Raw genomic sequence first — 23,269 nt, forward strand, 5'->3', positions numbered from 1 at the left:
AATCATATATTTGCTACATCAATTGGTCCATACTCGTGAGTTGTCCAACAAGTTATTGAGTTGAAACATTGCCCATGCACTGAACTGGACAAAGGTGATACAGATGTGGCCCTTACCTTCACAAGTATACACAGTAATGGGGTATACAGGCATTAAGCAAATAGCCACACTAATGTGTATATATATATATATATATATATATATATATATATATATATGGTTACACATTTATCCATATCTCACCATAAGTGCTATGAAGGAAATAAACAGGGTGTGGTGATGGAGCTAACATGGGGGTCACTTTATATCAGGTGGTTAGGGAAGCTGTCCATGAGTAAGAGACAGAGCTGAGAAACTCAAACCTGAATGATGAAAAAGAAGTAAGTCTAACAAAGATGGAGGGAAGCAAATGAGTCAAGGTTCTGAGCAAAGAGAGATTTATACATTTGAAAACAAAAAGGGGTCCCATGTGGCTGCAGAAATGACTGGTAAAGTGGTAAGAAGTGAAGTGGGCATGGCAGGAAGCAGGAGGTCACACAGGGCCATGTGACTTTTGGATTTCATCCTAAGTGTCAGGGGAAACCACTAAGGAGATCTGAGCCAGTAAATGAGTTGATCCAATTGTGTTTAAGATAGCCATAATTTCTGGGTTGAGAATGGATTGGAGAGAAATAAGAGTGTCTTTTACACAGAAGACTTACAGTAGTCCTGGAGACAGAGACAATGAAGACTGGACTAAGGTAATGACAGTGGATAGATTCAACATAGATTAAGGAACCAACAGATTATAGGTGAGAAAGAGTAAGGAAATCACATGGTTACATTTTTTTAAAGCATTTAAAAAAAAATTTTTTTTTAACGTTTATTTATTCTTGAGACAGAGAGAGACAGAGCATGAACGGGGGAGGGGCAGAGAGAGAGGGAGACACAGAATCGGAAACAGGCTCCAGGCTCTGAGCCATCAGCCCAGAGCCTGACGAGGGGCTCAAACTCACAGACCGCGAGATCGTGACCCGGGCTGAAGTCGGACGCTTAACCGACTGAGCCACCCAGGCGCCCCTAAAGCATTTTTTTAAATGTTTATTTATTTTTGAGAGAGACGGACACAGAATGCGAGTGGATTAGGGGCAGAGAGAGAGAGGGAGATACAGAATCCGAAGCATGCTACAGCTCCGAGTTGTCAGCACAGAGCCTGATGTGGGGCTCGAACTCACAAGCTGTGAGATCGTGACCTGAGCTGAAGTTGGACGCTCAACCAACTGAGCCACCCAGGTGCCCCAGCATGGTTTCATTTTTAATGTGCATATAAATATATTTAAATTAGTTTCCATTAAAGACGACTTTTTAGTGTATTGTTCACACATAGTTATATGCATGTATGTGTCTGTGTATGTATGTATTTGGAATTGTCATACATTTTATTGTTTATTCCTCTCTTATTCTTTTTTTTCTTTTAGTTAACTACAAAGACCTATAATTACTCTTGTATTAGAATGGGTCCAAGGAACAGACAAATGTGTAAGATATAGTATTAATGCTTTAACTTTCTGGTCTTTTGGAATCAAAATACTTAGCTTCTTTAAAACCAAGTACAGCTTTTCCTTCCTTGGGGAAGCCTTTCCTATTCTTGCCAACAGAGTGTGGATACTCTTTCCTCTGGCCCGCACTTCAGCACCATCCGCGTGATGCAATCATTCCTTTGCATGTCTGATTCTTCCAGACCTGAGTTTATCTAGTGCATGGACTCTCTTCTATTCATTTTTTTTTTGCCTGTAAGTGCCTCCCTCTGCCTGACACACACATGCTAGAAGATAATTGAACAACAAAGAGATCATATCCATTCTTGGGATGTGGTACTTATCTTTCTATGTTCCCTCGTGATGGTAGGAAAATGGAGATTAGAGAGTTGCTTATTTGAGTTTCTACATGTCTGCTATCATTTCTCTATAATAAGTCAGAGATATTGGATGGTTGTGATTTGGCTGTCATAGATCTTGGCAAAGTGTCATAGGAAGAACTTAATCAGCAGTTCCTGTGTGGTTCATCAACTCAAAGCTCTTCAAATTGGAAGGCAGCTCAGAGGAAAGCAAGCCTGCAAAGGATTCACTCTGCACTGCAATGTGATAGCCCAAGCTTACCTAAAATGCTTGATTCCCAATATGGGCTTCTTACAAATAATGTTTCCTTTCTTGGTTTTTAATGGTGAAAATGGATGATGATTTCATACCAAAATGGGAAACTGGACCATGACACATCTTCAGTTTTCAGCTATTAAATTATATATTGTGTTAACACATAGGGATAAGGAAACAGATACCACATATGGATAAAGGAAATTACAGTGGATGATTTCTACTCAGATTCTTTGCGAACTCTTCATATTTTATTTATGTATGTTTTAACTCTAGCATTACCATTAACTGTATCATCTTTGTCATCTCATTAAATGCCCATCCAGTTCCCTCTTGGTAGTCTTCTTGTCAAAATGTACTGTGAAGATTTTAAATAACAGATGTAAAGAATTATTCACCATCAGAGCGTGCTTGCATATGATCCAAGGATAACCACAGGAAAGTACCCGAGACCCAGTGTGCTGTAGAATTGAGAAGTCGCCTTCTGTGTACTGCTCTGCTTTGCAGCCTGGCATTTCCATGGCATCATGATCCTTCCAGCTGCCCACTGCTTTCAGAAAGATCTGCTAAGCCAAATCAGATCAGGATGTCAGGACTTTAATAGGTTACCTCTTCCAGAAGCATTTTTTTTCCAGTAGAAAGAGAAAAGTCATGTCTTGCTAATGGTAGAATTTCAGGTACCAGTGAAGGAAGCATCTTGGGCTAGATGGGCCTTTGCCAGCACTTTTAATAGCATTGTGTGTAGGCCTTATTCCAAATACACTGGCCTGAGGAGCAGATAAAATGCCCAGTGACATTTACTTAGTTGTGTGCTTAGTTGGCACCTCAATGACTCTGCCTTGTTCATCATCACACATAGACACAGCCTTCCTTGCAGTCCCCCTGACCTGTCTGATTCATCCCTCCAGGCCGTACTCATGCATCTGGTCCTCCTACAGCACATCAAATAAGATTGCAGGCTCTGGACTCCAACTGCCAGGGCTGAGTTCCCTTCTCTCCTATTTCCCATGTATGCAGATATTAGCAATTTTTCCAAGCCTCAGTTTTATCATATGATAAATGGTACGCTGTGGGTTTCTGAGGGCAAAAGGAGAGAATGATGTAAAGGGCTTCTGGTGCTTAGCACATAGAGCTCAACAAATGTTAGCCAAATAAATAATAAACTCTCATATAGTACTTACGTTATTCTAACATTCATTTATATAACAAGTCATTTGATTCTTAAAACAACTCTAAGAGGTGGTTACTATTATTATTTCCATTTTACAGATGAACCAAAGCACAGATAAATTAACTGACTTACCTGAAGTCCCACAGCTAATAGATGGGAAATCAGAATTTGAGCTCAGGGCTCTCTGGTTCCAGGGTTCCTGCTCTCCACCATTCTGCCATGCTACCTCTCCTGTAAACAAATGATATTACTCTAACAGTATTGGCTGCATCATGGGGAAGCTTTTCTGCATAACTTGAATGCAAGTGAAATACAGGTCAAACGAAGGCTCTGTAATGCAGAGTGGTGTGGAATAAGCTTTCTCACCATGATGCGTAATACCAGGGCTAGCCTTACAACTTCATAGTAGAAGACGTCAGACATTATCCAGTGCAACAAGCTCACTTTACAGAAAAGGAAACTGGAACCCAGGGGAGTCCCAGAGTTTGCACATGGTCCTAGACAGAAGCAGAACCAAACCCTGGTTAGGTTTCACAGAACCTTTCCAAATTTAAGGGATTTTAGTCTGCTTACATTTACTACAGGAGGCTCGCTTGTCCTTTGGATTACAGACAATCTTCCTCCATAGGCTAACTTCCTTTTGACTCAAGGTAAAATCTATTTGACTCAGTTAAATGCAATTTTATACTGATCATGTAAAAGATGTAAAAAATTAGGTTAGTAGGAGGAAACCAAGAGCTTAGTAATAGGACTGGGTTAATTCTGCTGAACAAAAGGTGGCTAAAAGCAGCTCCTTGGGGTAAAGGAGGGGTAAAGGAACAGCTGGATTCTGATGAATAACAGTCCAGTGACACTGACCAGTATGTCTTTCTACCCCTTCTGGTTCACCTAATGAGCCTGTTGTGTAAGCAGCTTTGTTTTCTCATATTTGCCTGTTTCTGCAAGGCAGTGTCTTGTTCTCTGATTTTCAGTGACTCTACACCTAAAAGTTGGCAAAAATAAACCTGCGGGCAAGTTACATGTTAAATGATTACACAACAAATACTTTATCCTCCCCTACAGTAATGCACTTGTAAAAGATCAGATTGGGGAAGAAGAAGCTGTTGAAAAAAATTCTGCTAAGCAGATGCTTACTCTGAGTACTGAGAATAGGAAATATGTTTTGACATGAAGGTCTAGATTATGAAAGAGTGCTGATTCATATTGTTCTAGAATCACCAAATGCTCTTGCTGTAAGGAAACTTAAAGATCGCCTGGTATGAACCTGTCTTTTAAGCATGAGCAAAGAAGACAGAATGATAAGCAGTTCAAGGTCAGAGCTAGAGACAGTCAAGACTTCTGGCTCTTGTCCTGGAATTTTTACAGTAATGTCATATAGAGGACCAAGAAGAATGTGTTCATCTGCAAATAGTAGAAAACCATCTTAAAGGTGGCTTAGCAGGTAGGGATTCATCTCTCATTCTTATGCAAGAAAGCATCCAGAGGAAGGGAGTCCAGGAGCAGAATGAAGCACAGGAATGCTACCAGGTACCTGGCTGCTCTGTCTTCTGCTGCCCCAGGCTTCATGTATATGCTTCCTCCTCATAGTTCACCCCTCACTGTTACTGCATGGCTGCTGCACCTCCAGGCTCAGGTTCATCTACTGGTATAGAGAGAAGGGAAAAAAAAAAAGGCCCCAGAAACATGCCTGCCATCTGACCTTTTCAAAAATTTCCCAGAAGCCTCACCTAGCCTTAAATCTCCTTGTCTGGAACTGGGTCACATCTGCATCTCTATCCACAAGGGACTATGGGAAAGTAGATATTTTTGGCTATGCACAGTCACCCCAGACATAATCAGGTATTTTTTAGTGAGGAAGGATACGCGAATGGATAATATGGAGGAAACGACTAGAGTTTGAAACAACAACTATGCCAGGGGGTAGGTAATTAAAAGCCATAGACTTCAGAGTCAGGACATATCTGAATTCAAATTGCAGCTGTGACAATTTTTGGGTAAGTTGCTTTATGTTGTTAGGTCTCAGATTCCTTTTGAATGGAGATAACTATGGCCAAATGAGGTAATAAGGGTGTAGTGAAGTTAAAAGAAGATGATTAAGACATAATAAGATCTCTATAAATTTTCCCCCTATACCACTGCTTTAGGATCTGGTAATATTAGTGTTGTTTACCCTTCCGGGCCAAGCTATATTTCAGTATCTTTTAACTTCAGACAGAATGTTCAAGACACCAAGACACGGAAACTGGTCAAACAGGTTTTATCTTTATTCCCCATTAGAAATAATGCCCAAATAATATTAAGGCATTATTCACACTGCTTCTAGTCCTTTGTTCAAAGGGGAGAGACTTTAACGGGCCAGCCACCCTGGTCTCAACCTGAAGTGCTTCCTTGTCATGGAGAAGAGATGGCCAGGCCTGTAGCCTAGTGCTTGTAGGAAGTTTACAGCAGACAGGGTGTTCAGAGCCTTTTATACCTTTTTTTAGGGCAGAAGCTCAGTAGATGAGGAAATTTACATCTCCCAGACTAAATCTCATTAGATATTAAAGAGAGAGAGGGAGGGGGGAGAGAGAAACTTCTTAATAAATTAGGGCAGCTCATTTCACATTTCAGGGTCCCAAACATAAGAGCCATATGCATTACACATGCTCTCTCAATCCAAATATGTAGATTAGATATCTCAGGAAATAGCACAAGGTCTATGGTCAACTTTGCTATGGACATTCATTATAGCCTTAGTATTTCTTTTTTTTTTTTAGGAAGAAATATTGTTATGCTGTCATTATGAGAGGCTCATTTCCCTTCTGAAAAAATTTCTCATATACCCCATAATAGCTATGGTTATAGCATGATATTCAGATGAAAACCATACCATATGTATTTTATTCCAATCATTTTTATTAACAAAATAATTCATGATTATTGTAGATAAGTTAGAAGACAAAGATAATAAAAATATAAAAACATAATTACATATGATTCTACCATCTACAGAAAACCACTGTGAACATTTTCGTGCATAACTATGTGGATGGAGCTGGAGGGTATTATGCTAAGTGAAATTAGTCAGAGAAAGACAAAAATCATATGACTTCAATCATACGAGGACTTTAAGAGACAAAACAGATGAACATAAGGGAAGGGAAACAAAAATAATGCAAAAACAGGGATGGGGACAAAACAGAGACTCATAAATATGGAGAACAAACTGAGGGTTGCTGGAGGGGGTGGGGGAGGGGAGGATGGGCTAAATGCATAAAGGGCACTAAGGCATCTACTCCTGAAATCCTCATTGCACCAGATGCTACTAAAAAATAAAATTAAAAAAATTTTCATGCATATTCTTTACTTTCTCTATATATAAATATAAATACACAGTAAAAATTGTACTTTTAAAATGTAAAATTTTGCACTTTGTGTACTATTTTTAATTTTTTTTTAGTTAACAATGTAAGTATTTTTGATGACATCAAACAATTTTACATCATCTTTGAAATGGTTGCATGTGTTTTTAATGTAAATACACAATAATTATTCAACCAATCTTCTACGGTAGAGCACAAGGGTTTTTTTTGTTTGTTTGTTTCTGTTATGTTTTCCAATTACGTGCTGTGATGGACATCCTTATAACTAGAACTTGGTGGCGATGAAATTAATTACTGAAAACTAAATTTTTGAGTCACGAAGTACAAATATGATTTAAAACATCTATATTATAAATTTTTTACCAAAAAGATGGGAACAGTTTATGCTACCATTGGTAGTATATGAGAGTGCTTATTTCCTTGAACTCTTGCCAGCACTGTGTTATCATTAAAATATATACATAATTTTAGTGTGTGTGTGTGTGTGTGTGTGTGTGTGTGTGTGTATTGGGGTACTTATTCTGAACCTGTTGTTGCTGTATATAATCTTCCCAGGTTTGTTTGTATATAAAAAACCAGATAGGCAGAAAGAGTGGACAGGTGTGACAGGAGCTGCCTCTATGAACCTCTTTCCTTCACGTGAAAACTGAAATGGAAAAATGTGGCTTTTCTGCAGGAATAATGATCTCCTTTTGTATTTTTATACAGTTTTTTTTTCTTCTCTTAACTTCTTTCTCCATATTATAAAGGATTTGAGTGAGAGAAACAACAAACTGGGTGATTGTATAAAGCTCTAAAATAGATACAACGAGACAGTTATGACTTAAAAGACTCAGTGACAGAGATTCAATGTAGACAAACATAGACTTCTGAATGCATTGCATGTAAGTACCCAAAGTGCAAAAATAAAATAGGGGAGGAATTGCTTTGCTCAAGGCTGGTAGAAAAAATAAATTAGGGACAACCTGGAAACAAGGTGACCATGAATGGAGAGCAAAGCACTGTAGTTAAAAAAAAATCACAAGATTGGGCTTTATAAATAGGAACATGGAAATAAGGAATCTAAAGCTCTTGGGTCACTGCTAAAGCTCATGTCCAATTTTAGATTCTACAACTTGGGAGAGGCATGGATGGAAAGTAAAAATAGACACCACTCCCTGAACTTTTTGTATGTCTGGGAACTTTGTATTTATTAACACATATGATTTAATAATCATGACAAGTCTTTGTGATGCCTATTGTGATCCCCATTTTACACAAGAGGAAACCAAAGCTTAAAGAAAGCACTTTAAAGGCTCTCTATGTCTTTATCCAGATCCAGGATTCAAACCAGGTTGATCTGCCTCCAAGATTCATCCTCTTATTCACTCACCTGTAATACATACCTGGAAACTTGATGTGGCAAAAGGGCAAGATTACTTGGTTCCATCTTATTGCATAGATATGACAGTCACTTTTTGGTAAATTTCCTTCTTCCACTGGGTGCTATAACTATACCTGCCCAAACTGTGGTTGTTGGGGGTCAGGCTGGGAAATTGCTCATAAAAGTGATCCCTTTTTCCTTTGAATGCTTTGTGTGAGGCAGTTCCTTCACTGACCTTGCATATAAATTCCCTTACTGCCCCTAATGGAGCTGATGACTCACCTTCCTCTGACTCTGATTGGCCAGACCCATAATGCTGCCTGCAGGGATCGGGATGGAGGCAAGGGAGACATAACATTTTTTAGGTTTGAAGTGGGAGAACCAGACAAATTAAAAGGTTGTCAGGAAAGGTGGAAGTAACAGGGACTGTTTTTCTGGGAGAAGAGAAAACTGAATTGTGGCTTCCAGAAAGATTTCAAAAAAAAAAAAAAAAAAACACACAACACAACAAAACAAAACAAAACAAAAAAACAAATTCATACCAGCTGGTATCTTTCTTCACTAAAAACGAAGAGGGAATGAACTTAGATTTCACTGTAAGGAATTTACATCAAAAAGAAGAATTTCCTGATAGTGATAGTTATTGAATATTGTAATAGGTTCCCAGAAGGTGCTGTGAAAACAAATTTCTTCATAATTCTTTTAAAAATGGGTCATTATCCTACTTGCCCAAGATGTCCCAGGAGGCAAAGTCGTTAAGTTTTCAAGCTGTCAGACAGGGACTAGTTCACAAACCATGGGGTTTCATCATCTGGGAGCCTGCTACGACTATGGAATACCAAAAGAGGTTTGTAAGGTATAAGCACGAAATAGAGCAGGGATTAAGGAAGTCTAAAGCATGATACTGATGGATCTTTCAAAACAAAAGCATTTTTTTTTCATTAAGGGAAGTGAAGAAATATCTATGTATTTTCCCTGTATGAATGTTTCTGCTCATATAACTGATGTATAAATACATAGGGATGAGCTGTGTTCAATGTATTTGTTTGACCAGGATAATTTATGAAGGTGTAATAACAGGGCTTGAACTTGGTTCAATATGATGGCCGAAATGTGAGTATAGCCACCAAATGGAGCTGAGATTGTGTCTTGAATATGTCCCCAGTTAATTTTAAGAGTAGAAGAAAAAAATGACCAATGTAAGGACTAGTCTTCTTTGCCTACTTTTTGCCATGGTGGTGGTTCATACAAGACATTATGAAATCCAACACAATTTTGTTTTATAGCTTGCTTGCTCAATGAAATTTAGCTACCAAATCACTAGAAATCAATCTTTTATGAATGAATGTCTGTTGATCTGGTTGGATAATCGTATGTGACTTTAAAATCATATGCAGCTTAGAAAATTCAGAGTTATAATGATTATTTTTTCTCTCCTGAGATAGTTCTATTTTTTACCCCCATTTTCAGTACCTTTTAAAACTTTGCTCTGTATAGACAATAATTTCTAGTTCTGCTATATTTAAAATTTTAAATTACTTTTCAAACAATGGGAATTTCTTTGTAAACCCCATGTTCTCTCTCATATATCTTCCCCTTAGGTTCTATTTAGAAGCTTCGTTTTATGGAAAATCTTGATTTACTCTGCAGTTTATTTTGTCACATAAGATAGGAATTAAGGTTTTCAACATATTTTATTATTATATTTTATGGGCTTTGTCAGATGCCACTCTTCCCTTTCTCGCTCACTCTCTAGGATTTAGGCAACATTATAACAGTGATAAAGTCTGTTACAAAATCTGTTACAACACAGTACCATATAGCACATTTCCATGTTGCAATCTTGTAGTGGTATGCCAGATGCTTCTAGGGATCTGTTATACAGAGTGTAGTTCTATAAACCATGAGCCTTCTGCTCCAGTGGGACTTCTCTACTCTTTGCCTCAAAAAATCTTTTCTGTGGTTTCTCATTTGCTCCCATTCACCCTGAATGCCAACCTCTTGCTTACGTTCTTCAAAGCCCAGTTTCATTTCTACTTTTCAAAGAGGCATTCTCTGATCATCTCTGTTTTCTTATTCCGAGATTTGGTATTATGCTATTTTTCATTTCCCATGAAGCATTTATAACTTATTACTGCTGCTATATTTTGTGTGGTTGTGTCATGCTCTCACCACTATGTATAAGTTCACGTAGGAGGCAATGTGAAGTGATGGTGATAAGCAAGAAGTTCCGAGTTAGATGATGTGAAATCCTAGATCCACCACTGTTGACCTTGAACAAGTTACTTAACATTATATAGCTTCCATGTCCTCCTCTGTAAAACTTTTTTTTTTGGAGTTGTGATGAATTAATGAAATGCTAAGATGTGTAGCACAGTGCCAGACACGTAGTAAATATTCATCAAATGGAAGGAAGAGTCAATGTCAATATTTCTTGGCAACTCTTTAAGTGTAGAGCCCAAGAAAATTTTTGAGTTGAGAGTTCAATAAACTATTTGCTAATTGAATGAAAATTTTCCGCTCTCTACCAAGTGTAAGTGTTTACAATTACATAGCTCTTTATTTTTTGAGAGTTTTGTTTAGAGTCAGTTCTTTATACACTCACAGCTCCTTTTAGGGTTGCACACAGAACTATCTAAATAAGTTCTTCAAAACCAAGGAAGGCAAGAGGAGGTCTGTGCGGCAGAATGGAAGGGGGAGAGGAGGCAGAGGTGGGCTCAGTGCTGGGTGTTTTAGTTTCAGTCTGGCATTGCTTGCTCATAACCTGGGAGAGAGGCAAAGAGGACCTGTCCTCCAGTTTTCTTTCTATCTGTTGAAAATCTATTCATATTTTAAGACACAGAATAAAGGTGCCCCAGTTTTCTTGAGGTATAATTGACAAATAAAACTGTAGATATTTAAGGTTTACTATGTAATGGTTTGATAGACATATACATTGTGAAATGATTACCACAATCAAGTTAATTCACACAGCCAACCATTACCTCACATAGTTACATATCTGTGTGTGTGTATGTGTGTGTGTGTGTGTGTGTGTGTGTGTGTGGTAAGATCATTTAAGATCTGTTCTTTTAGCAAATTTCAAGTATATAATAAATATCATTAACTACATATGGGCTCACTCATTTCAAAACTGAATGTTTGTACCCTTTGACCAATATCTTCTCATTTTTTCCACTCTTCCACCCCTGGTAACGACTATTCTACTCTCTGGCTCTATGGGTTTGGCTCTTGCAGATTCTACATATAAGTAAGATCCTGTAGTATTTGTCTTTCTATGTCTGGTTTATTTCACTTAGGATAACGTCCTCCAGGTTCAGCCATGTTGTTGCAAATGGCAGGATTTCCTTTTATTTATGGCTAATATTCCATCATATATCTCGACCACATTTTCGTTTTCCTTTCATCCACTGATGGAAACTTAGGTTGTTTTCATACCTTGGCTGTTGTGAATATTGCTGCCATGAATATAGAAGTGCAGATATCTCCTTGAAATACTGATTTTACTTCCCTTAAATATATAGTTAGTAATGGTCTTGCTGGATCATATGGTAGTTCTATTCAGACTGTGTTAAAGAACCTCATACTGTTTTCCTAATGGCTATACCAATTTGTATTCCCAGCAATAGAATACAAAGGTTCTCTTTTCTCCATATCCTTTCCAACAAGTGGCACATTCTTTAGGTGGGATTTCCTGATTCCTAATCCATAGCACCTCTATTAGATACTTATGCTTGTCCATGTCATGTCATTGGTTCTGTTGCTAAGTGAAAGTAACATGATTTTAAACTTCCTGTAGGAATTTTTGTCCCATTTTTTATGGTCTTTGCATCTAGTACTATTATCAATATAATGAGTACAATAGGGCTGTTGTTCTAAGAGTCAAGGAAGATAATGTTTATGAATTCAAATTTTAAAGTATAAAGATTTATAAAAGTACAAGTTATTATTGTTGTTTTTCTTATATTAGAACTCTTCTCATGGAAATTTATGTGCTACTTTGGAGACTTCTAGGTACAATGAGAAAAATAGGCAGTTTAAACATGGCCCAATGCATGATATTCAGCTATCAATTTCTATAATGAATAATTGGTCTGTGAGCAAGAAAATATGAATACAGAAAATGGGACAAATATTTTATGAAACCAATTGACCTATGCAGACATTTTTTTTGATTATGAAAACATGCACATTTAAATGACTTTTGCTATTAAGAAAAATGAGCAGTAACCTAGGAGTCAAGTCATTCAGAACTTCTCTAGTTCTAACACAATAAGCTTCATGCTCATTGGTGAGCCATTGACCATCTGTGGTTCTATCTCCTTGTCTGTAACCTGAGGGGTTTAGAGTATATCTAAGGTCTTTACTAGATTTAGAAAACAAAGATTTTGTTATTTGAATACCTAAAAAATTCTTGTTCAGTTAATCTGCATGTATTTTAAGAAGGGAATAAAATAGTTTTCTGTAATTGAAATCCAAGCATGGCACTTTAGCAATGAAGTTATTGCCCTTGTAACAACATCTTCTGACAAACTGATGTTAGTGCTTTTCCTAAGAGACTTGGCTAGTGGTATTTGCGTACCTTGTAGATTCTTGAATGTGTATTTACTGGGAAAGTGGCATCTGGTGTCCTTTCTCAAACCCTCATCTGTAGACAAATGAGCGTCCACTTGCCAGTTAGTTTTCATGCTTACAATCAGTCAATGCCTCTTGTATGAGCCATGATGTGTTTCCACAGTCCATGGAGCTGAGGATTTTGCGATGCATCAGTCCTTCCATTTGGGCTTCAATGGACTGGACTACGCCACTAAAGATGGTTAAATTAAAAGGAAAATACATTAGCTGATAATTTAATCTTATGAAAAAGGAAATGAGAAAGCTTCCTTTTCAACAGTATAGGAAACTCATTAGGTTTTATTACAGTGCCCATGAAACTTTTATAGATGTTGAACTTTAAGTCCTAAGTCCTTTTTTGCAGGGGGAGGGGATAATATTATTCTTTTAAATTATTTTGACTTAACTATAGATGTATTTAACCATTAATGTATTTATTGTATAATGTATATATTGAATATTGATATTTACCTCAAAAATATTTGAAAACTACTACCAAATCATCTGCCAAAAGTTTGAACTGCTTTCACCAAAAGTAAATGTATTTGTGTCTTGCCAACATTAAATATTATTAATTTTTGTAATTCTGGCAATCTGATAGGTGAAAAAATATCTTGTTTTAGTGGCACTGTCTTGATAATTAATGAGAGCCAGTAATTTTTGTCATATGCTTATCACCCACTTTTGCTTATTTTTTTCAAGTTGCTTATTTACAACCTTTGTTCCTTTTTGTATTGTGCTGTTAGAACAAATGCACTTTTACCATTTATTTAGTGTCTAGAACTGTTCTCAGTATTAGGGATACATCATTGGATGAGGCACAAAGAGGCATTCTCATGGAGCTTATATTCTAGAGGGAAGAGAAAAATTAACAAGAAAAAGTGTCAAATATAGGTTATAAGATAAAATCAAGGGACATGAACAGGATTTACTGGGAGGTTTCTTTAAGATAACTAATCAGGAAAAGTTTTTCAGAAGGGATGACATTTATATTGAGAAAGGTTGATAAGAACATCTGTAGAAAATTATCTTTTCAGGTGATGGAAACAGGTAATATAGAGGCATGAGTGAGTTTACAGTATTCTAAGGAGAGAAAGAAGGCTATGGTCTAGGGAAGGTGGGAGAGAGGAACTGAGCAGAGATGAGAGTGGAGAAGTTGGAAGGCTCAGTCCATGTAAAGGGCTGGTAGTTCGGGAGAGGGAGTTCTGGTATCATTCTAAGTATGCTGGAAAGAGATTGAAGCTTTTTGAAGAGAAGTGATATAATCTTATTTATACCTTAACTGATCACTCTGTTTATTAGGGGTGGAATGAATCACTGGGAACAAGAATAGACGCAAGGAGACCAATCAGAGGATAGGATAGTTGTGAAGGCAAGAACTGACAGTTACTTGGAATAGAGGATGCTGTCAATGGCCTGTCCAGATTACATGTAGCTGCCTTGTACACCAATCTCCCAGCTACTATGAAAGTAAGCTTTTATAAATCTTGGCCGACTCCTTCCTGGGAGGCTACAACTCCCCTCCCTTCTTATGGACCTTAGCCAATGACCGAGTGGCAAAGGGGTCCTGTTGCCTAAAGGTGGGGCTAACTTTGTGCTACAGTTTTTGCTGTAACACTTTTTTGTGGAATCATACTGAAGCTTATCAGTAGCTGAGATGACATTCCTGCTTAGGATTCCTGACCTGTCCTCCCTGATTCTCTAGCTCCTCTTCTTCTCAATAAGTAACTTGAACAAGAAGCTTCATCTCAGCTCTGCTTTTAGGGAACCTGACCTAAGACACTTGGTTTAGGATGGCTGAGGTTGAAATGGAGGAGGCTAGCTTAGAAATGTTTTAGAACAGTCTGTGGAATGGATCTGGAACATGGGAGAAAGCTAGAAATCAAGAGTTCCTAAACTTTGTTATTGAGCAGTGTGGTGGGCAATGGCATTAGTTACTAACAGCAGATGCCTGGAAAGAGCAGATTTACAAGGTGGAGAGGGAAAACATTCTATTTCAAATATGTTAACTTTAAGATGTCTATAAGTGAATATATCAAGGGTACAATTGAGTGTACTATCTTTTGCTCCAAAGGGGAGTCTGGTCTGCAGACCTACATTTGGGATTCATCCATAATATTCAAATGCTGTTTGAAGGAATGTGACTGAATGTGACCAGGTCCTGGCATGACAATATTCTAGGCTGAGCAGAGGAGGAAAATCCTCTGCTCATCAAAGAGTAGTCAGTAAGTGGTGAGTAAATCATGAAAGGATGCATTACAGAGACTGATACTGAGAAGATATCATGGAGGGTGTGGCCAGCTGTTGAATGCACCTTGGTGGTAAATAAAGATGAAGACAGAACAGATCATAAAATAGGCAACAGGGAATTTTTTGGTGACCTTGACAAGAGAAGATTCTGAGGTTATGGGAAGGGTGGTAAAGGAGAGCATGGCAGATGCTGAGGCAAACACACAGACCTAGGTTGTGAGTAGGAGTGGCAAATGAGATAGTAAGTCAAGTGGGAAAAAGAGTCCAAAAATTTTTAGTTTTTATTTTTTACTGACACCAGTAGAAGGAAATAGTTGATTTTTAGCAAAGAGAGGGGACAATTGCAGGATAAAGTTCTTGAATAGACCAAAAGCAATGAGACCTAGTATTTGTGAGTAAGAGTTGGCTCTGTCCTAAGATGGAAACACTTCAAATTTGCAGCAGGAGAAATGCCAGAGAAATGAGTGCCAACAAAGAAAACTTTGTAGATGTTGTGATGTGTGGCTGAGTTAGTTTTTGTCGGATTGTTTCTGTGTTCTTATTGAAATGTGAAATGAAGATCCCAGCTGAGATGAGGGTCAGAGGTGGGGCCAATAGTTTGGAGATTTAAGGAGGGAAGAGTAAGGATGAAATTATCATGTTAGGGACTAGGAGATTTTATTTATGGAGGAGATGTAGTATAATTTTCTTGCAATATTGAATGCCCCTTTTGGTATGAATGCTTATGAATTTTTAATGAGACCAGTCATCAAGTTTTTGAATTTTTTCCAGGCATACTTAGGTCCTCAAGTGGAGACATGGAATAGGTGAATGGTTTGTTTTAACTAGCATTGAGGTTTGTCAGGAGGACACAAAGGAGTTAAGGAATTTGTAAGGGAGTGATTATGAGGATTCTAAGGATTATGAGGAAACAGCCTATCCTTATAATCACTCCTTTAAGATATGAGCTGGGCTAAGAGGCAAATGAGAGGAAGGATGGAAAGAAAGATTGGGTAGTCAATGGATTTGAGGTTTTCATAAAGTTGAAGAAATGTTGGAGTAGGGGTAGCAGAATATATGGGCTTGAAAGATAAGAGGGTATAAACAGAGACTGGGATGTTTGACATCTTATTTGTTTTATTTCATTGATTTCTATGAGTTCTTAAAGTACATTTTATCTTAGAATGATAGTTAAATAAGGCCAAATCTCCCATCATCCTATCACTTCATCAAAGGATGGTGGATTTTGACTAAACCATGCAGCTAGGTCTTGTCTACTTATTCTGACCCGGCCAAGTGTTCCATTCGTTTTTCTTACTCTTCAGGGTTTGCTGTCACCATGAGTGTCTGCCTCTTAACTGGAAGCCAGAGAAGTGAGCCCTCAAATAAACAGGGCTTCTCGTTGTGCTGGTTGACCTCTTACCCAATATGGTGATCTTTCCCACATTGCTAAAATCTGTGACAACCACTACTCATTGCCGTTGTAAAATAGGGCAGTAGTCCTTTATTTCTCAAAACTTGTTTCACCGTGGATGCCCGGTTAGATAGTTTCTCATTATTTCCATAGTTGATAGTTTGATTACAGTTGATTACTCTCTTGAATCCATCCAGATCTTCCTTCAGTTCCAGTTATATTTACAAATTATTTGGCAAGTCTGTCCTCTCCATTCCTTGCAACTAATGAGCCTTCATTCAAGCTTGTAACTGCTGTGCTGCCAGGTTGTCTTGAACATCTGCTGGTTGTTTCTGGACAGGGAATTATGGGGAGAGCGGAATGGATGCTTTCAAAGAGCTGGCTGCCCAGGAAGGCCTCTGCATCGCCCACTCAGACAAAATCTACAGCAATGCTGGGGAAAAGAGCTTTGACCGACTCCTGCGCAAGCTTCGGGAGAGGCTTCCCAAGGCCAGAGTGGTTGTCTGCTTCTGCGAAGGCATGACTGTCCGAGGCCTCCTGAGTGCCATGCGGCGCCTGGGTGTTGTGGGAGAGTTCTCCCTCATTGGAAGGTAAATCTCAATCTCTGTCTCTCTTTCTTACACACCCCCCCCCCACACGTACACTTTGGCTCACATATACTTGCTGTCATAAATCTGGACATCCTGACTCCAGAGAGGGTCTTCTGGGCTGAACCTTTGCTCTAGAGCTCATGGAGAATAGGACTATTGTCATTTTCCTGCTAGACAAGAGCAGGGAAGTCAATGACAAGATGATGAGACTACTTCAGAAAAAGATGGGAAGTTGTTGCCAGAATGTTTTATTCTGGAGAATTATTCTTTTTAGTTGCTTCTGGCCCTTCCCAACCCCCAGCTCCCTAAACCACACACATGCTTATACTTCAAAAAGCATAGAAGCCTTAATGGGGTATTGGTGGAGGAGGGGTAGCAGTGAAAATAGAAATATATATTAAGATAGGAAATTTGAAAAAAATTTTTTTTTCTCAACGTTTATTTATTTTTGGGACAGAGAGAGACAGAGCATGAACGGGGGAGGGGCAGAGAGAGAGGGAGACACAGAATCAGAAACAGGCTCCAGGCTCTGAGCCCTCAGCCCAGAGCCTGACGCGGGGCTCAAACTCACGGACCGCGAGATCGTGACCTGGCTGAAGTCGGACGCTTAACCGACTGCGCCACCCAGGCGCCCCTAAGATAGGAAATTTGAAGGGCTGGCTAAATGCAGCTGAACCGCGGAACCTGACAATGTGCTCTTTTGCACGCGTGGGATGGCTGAGTGATGCTTTCAGCATGTGACTCCTGAAACAGTAGGTGGTGGCTTCCAAAACCTCTGCTCTTCTTTCTGGATCATATGACATGCACTTTTGTGGGGATAGGCTTTCAGTGTCATTGTATTTTTCATAGGGTTTTGACCTAACAGGTGTCTTGTTTAATTTGCCTACTAAAAATATTGCACAAAGCAACTGCTTAATTTTTCCAAGGAACCTACTGAATTTACATAAGGGAAAGCCTCCACTGATCCCTGACTCTGTCACACTCATCTTCCAGATTCCCTTTTCTCCTCTCATCTCCTCTACTGGCTAGAATATAACCTATATCTCACCTGCTGAAGTACCTCAACCACTGACCCTCTTCTCTAGGACGCCGAGTAGTAATGGTTTGGACATACATCCCCACCAGACCTTTCCCTCTGTCCTTGATGTGTTAATAGCCATAATAGTAGTAACACTAATCTCATCGTCATCTGGAACTAGAGGTACCGGAGACTTTTGAAAAGAAGGTAGGATATGAATACAACTAAATAAATAAACAAGCAAACAAATACTCTCTCATGAGGAGAAATGGAATTAAGGTCAAATACAATTCAAGATTAAGAAAAAAATTATTAAATTTGAGTAAAATTGGCACAGTGCCACAAAATGTCATTTTGGCTTCTTCAACATGATGCAGTTGTGTGAAGCCACTTAGCAAGTCTTTAAAAAAAAGAGTGTTTAAAAATGGAATATTATTTCCTTTATGAGTGAAAGGGAGGAAGTGTTATACAAAATAAGGTTGGTAATATATGTACCAAGACATACAGATTTGTTCTTTTTACTGATTTTGTAAAATGACTGCTTTTATGAAGGACACTTGTCTTAAAAATATTCTCATGTTTACCCTTTTCAAAAGAACAGTTGTCTGTTTTTCCAGAATTCATTCTCTTTAACATCCATGAAGAGGCTATCTACCTGATTTCTGGGTACTTTAAACAGATGTGGCAAATATGTGAGCCTTGGGGTATACAGACTGCCTAATTGTGAAATATAATTATATAAAATGTTGCAGTGAGTACCTGGAGTGTAAAGAACTCATCCCATCATAATTTTTTTTAATGTTTATTAACTTTGAGATAGAGGGAGAGCACAAGTGGGGGAGGGGCAGAGAGAGAAGGAGACACAGAATCCGAAGCAGGCTCCAGGCTCTGAACTGTCAGCACAGAGCCCCACGTGGGGCTCGAATCCACAAACTGGGAGATCATGACCTGAGCCAAAGTTGGACACGTAACTGACTGAGCCACCCAGGCGCCCCTTTCATCATTATTTTAAAGCTGAACAAAGATGACAATATAAACTTACCTCTCTGACTCTTGCTTACCTGCTAATAATAGCTGAGTTCAGACAAGTATTTCTGAGTCTCTCAGATGCTTGCTTGTGAAAAGGTCAGTTACATGTGATATCTACCTCTTTTATTCCTCTGTCTATTTGCCCTATCTCTGCTGGGTGCTAATGACACATCATAGGGAATCATGACGACAATGAACACCTGAGCTTCTGAGGATGCTGTTCCCTGCACCGGTGGTTATTGCCAAGGATGCATGGAGTCCTTGAGATGCCAAAGCCTGCCACAGTTGGTGCTTCTCTGCCTTTCTGGGCTATATTCTATGGACATCTATCAGAGTAGTATTGGCTGTTACTCTCATATCTTAGAGGATTTGGGGGAAAATAGCCCTTTCTATTCTTTGTTCACAGTTCTCTCCCTTCCCTGGAAGAGATAGGAATTCATACATGAGTCCATAGGGAGCTGAACAGGGAGCCAAGGCAAGCAGGAACACCACACTATACCTAGAATTAGCTTTCCCTTCAGATGTTTGATTCTTCCACTTCCTGAGGAATACATTCTATCCCAGATGGACATTTGGTGGGCTTGGTTCTCTCATTTGTGCAGGCGTGCCCGGAAGGGTTACAGTTTAACTTCAAGCTGCAACTTCTGGCTACATTTGCAGTGCTGTTAAATATATCTCCCTTCTATTTGGAGAGGAGTTCATTTACTAAATGATAAACTCCTTTGAGGTCAGGAGCCATTGTTCAGTATTTTTCACAGCACATAGTATGATTCTGGCTGCCTCCAGGTTTACAAGAGGACATTGTGCAGATGGTGATGGACCTCTTTTCATAGAGGTGAGGATGAGTAAGTCATGGCTTAGACTGCAGCAAAACGTATTTAGTTAAAAGCATTAGAACTTCCTGAATGAAGATTTATATTCTCTTGCCTTCATGACCCCTCTTTTCTCTCATGCTTCACATATATCCAACATAAAAGGAAATGTTGTAGTGCTACCATCCAAGCATATCCAGACTTTGACAAATTATTGCCATTCTCGTTGCTACCATCCCAGTCCAAGGCACCATCATCCCTCATCTGGATTATGGTGATAACCTCCTAACTGATCCCTGCCCTCCCCCATCATCTGTTCTTAAGGCAAAGTGATCTTTTAAAAACTTAAGTCAGTGGAAATGCAAGCTGGTGCAGCCACTCTGGAAAACAGTATGGAGGTTCCTCAACAAACTAAAAATAGAACTACCCTATGACCCAGCAGTTGCAACACTAGGCATTTTATCCATGGGATACAGGTGTGCTGTTTCAAAGGGACACATGCACCCCCATGTGTATAGCAGCACTATCAACAATAGCCAAGGTATGGGAAGGCCCAAATGTCCATCGATGGATGAATGGATAAAGAAGATGTGGCATATATGTATATGTATATGTATATGTATATGTATATGTATATAATGGGGTATTACTTGGCAATCAAAAAGAATGAAATCTTGCCATTTGCAACTACATGGATGGAACTGAAGGGTATTATGCTAAGTGAAATTAGGCAGTCAGAGAAAGACAAAAAGCATATGACTTCACTCATATGAAGACTTTAAGAGACAAAACAGATGAACATAAGGGAAGGGAAACAAAAATAATATAAAAACAGGGAGGGGGACAAAACAGAAGAGACTCATAAATATGGAGAACAAACTGAGGGTTACGGGAGGGATTGTGGGAGGGTGGATGGGCTAAATGGGTAAGGGGCGTTAAAGAATCTACTCCTGAAATCATTGTTGCACTAGATGCTAACTAATTTGGACGTAAATTAAAAAAATTACAAAATAAAACAAGTTAAAAAAAGGAAAAAAAGTAAATAATAAAAAAATTAAGTCAGGTAATATCTCTCTTTCTGTGCTCAATACCTCAAAATGGCTTTTCATTTTTCTCATAAGAAAGTCTTATGATGGTCTTAAAATCCCACATTCTGTCATTGAAACTGTTTTCCATAATGGCATAATAAAGTATAATGACAGAAATAGATTTTTTTAAATAGGAAGTTCTCAAAGATAATAAGAGCATTCTATATTTAATGAATATAGAATAATGGAAAAATAAAACAAAAAGAAATAGGGGCTGAGAGTTCTAGCCCTGACACCAAGGAATCATGTGATCTTGTTTAAGTTACTTTTTGTCTCTGAGTCTATTTTTTCCTACAATATTAACAACTTATATTAAGACCATGTGACAAAACTATGATCAATAGGAATATATTTGTACATTAATTTTTTCTAAAATTATTCGTGAATTTAGATTAATCAGTTTACATTTTATTACCTGTAACCTTTATTAAAACCAGGAGAATTTGTTGAATACAGCTAGTCAGTATTAGTGTCTTCACGTGGTCATGGAATGCAGCCAGCAGACCTACAAGATAATCAAACCTTTGACTTTAGACAAATTGGCAGAATATTGTCACCAAGTAAGTTAACTAACCACAAGTTAATCATTACACCAAAGAAATGTTCCATCTTGGCTCTATGAAATTGCCTCTTTTGAGATAATTCTCAGAATTGTGCTCACCATATCTGTAATTCCAATGATGATGATGATGATGATAATCACATTTGTTTAGGACCTACTATATGCCAGGCACTATTCTAAGCACTTTGCATACATTAACTCATTTAATTATGATAACACTAAAATGAGAAATGTACTAGTATTATTCCCGCTCTGATGTATGGAGAAGTAGAAAAGTTGTCAAAAAGTGCTGCAAATCTAGAGCTGGGATTTGAACCTAGGCAGTTTGACTTCAGAATTCATGCTCTTAATCACTAAATTATACTCTGTCAAGTTGTAATTGTTGTGTTTAAGAGATATTAGCGTTAACCTTAGTTTCCTTTTAGTTTGCTCTCTCTTCTAGAAATTTATTTTATTGTTTAAATTCACCTTCTTGGAAAATGAACTGAAGTATCTCTGTAAGAAAATTTTATATTTCTAATTATTATCTATTTCTTTTAATTTTTTTCCTCTCCCAGTATTAAAGGTTTTATGTGATAATTCAATAAAGGGGCTATTCTTTTCAAGCTCATTATTTTTTATCATAACATGAGACTCCACAGTCTAATTCTCTTTGCACACAGTCTGTATCTATGGAACTATACTTACATAGAAGCCAATTTGGAACAAGTGGGCGATATTTCACTGAAATCTTAAGTGATAATTATTAAAACGGTAATTGTTAACTGGCTGATTTGTTCTAATTTCTATTTTTTGTTCCTTTATTTGAAGAAAGTGAAAGTGAGCATGGTTCATGTGTATGAACACATAAGAGCTACCATTTATTGAGTGTTTGGTATGTACTAGGCTATTAATATTTAATATTTCCAGTCTTCACAACAACCCTGAAGGGTTAATTTGAAAGGTAGAGAGGTTAAACAACTATACCAAATTCCTAAATTTAATAAGTGGTGAAGACAAGATTCAAACTTACTATAATACCATAAATCATATAGATACATAAATATCAAATTATAACCTCCTCAAAGTTGACAGGTTTTATATGCTTGTTAATTTTCCCATCAAGCCTAAAAGGTGTTTTGATGTGGTAAAAACTCAACTGTGTCAGAAATCTTGGGGAGTCAGAGAGAAAGCAAGTGGTTTCATTGTGTGGCCCTTGCTTTTCCTTTCCTATTCCAGGATCAGTATGTTTTATCTAGCATGGTAAGGTTTGACGTTCTTCAGTCAGCCTCAGCCTCTAGAATTCATCTGTAAAATTACAACTCATTTTTGCTTGTCTCTTAGGTTGTATTTTTCTTTAAAAATACAATTTTCTAAAAAAATAAAAATTTTTAAAAATCTTTATTTTTGAGAGAAAGAGAGAGAGAGAGAGACAGACAGACAGACAGATGGACAGTGTGCATGGGGAACGAACAGAGATAGAGGGAGACCCAGAATCCAAAGTAGGCTCCAGGTTCTGAGCTGTTAGCACAGAGCCCAACGCAGGGCTTGAACCCATGAACCGAGAGTTCATGAACTAAAGTCAGAAGCTTAACCGACTTCAGTCACCCAGGCACCCCATTAAGTTGTATTTTTCTAATTACAACATGCCTACTTACCTGTTAAACTATAGCTGAGTGTCAGTGGTAGATCTCTTGTGGGGACCTAAAGACACACTGTTCTCAAGGGATGAGTGAGAGCTTTCTGGCTTTAGTTGTATGCCAAGTGTTGACATTTTCCACCCTGTTTTCCTCATCTTGGGAAGCCTTTACAGTAGATTTACATTCTATCTTGTTAGGATCCTCTGATTAAATATATTGGGTATGCCATATTTAATTATATATTTCCTAGCCCCTTTTATTGGATT

At 38.1% G+C, this 23,269-nt stretch overlaps 1 protein-coding gene across 6 annotated transcripts in view; it reads left to right on the forward strand.

Annotated features, from left to right (window-relative positions):
- Positions 1 to 23,269, forward strand: part of GRM1 (glutamate metabotropic receptor 1) — a 429,332-nt gene that overhangs the window by 113,673 nt on the left and 292,390 nt on the right. For all 6 annotated transcript variants that reach the window (XM_045499937.1, XM_045499938.1, XM_045499940.1 and 3 more), the window contains exon 3: positions 16,626 to 16,875. In XM_045499937.1, the coding sequence (XP_045355893.1) occupies positions 16,626 to 16,875 (250 nt within the window). The remainder of the gene's footprint in view (positions 1 to 16,625; positions 16,876 to 23,269) is intronic.

The sequence above is a fragment of the Leopardus geoffroyi genome, chromosome B2, assembly GCF_018350155.1.
Source record: "Leopardus geoffroyi isolate Oge1 chromosome B2, O.geoffroyi_Oge1_pat1.0, whole genome shotgun sequence".
Lineage (NCBI taxonomy): Eukaryota > Metazoa > Chordata > Mammalia > Carnivora > Felidae > Leopardus > Leopardus geoffroyi.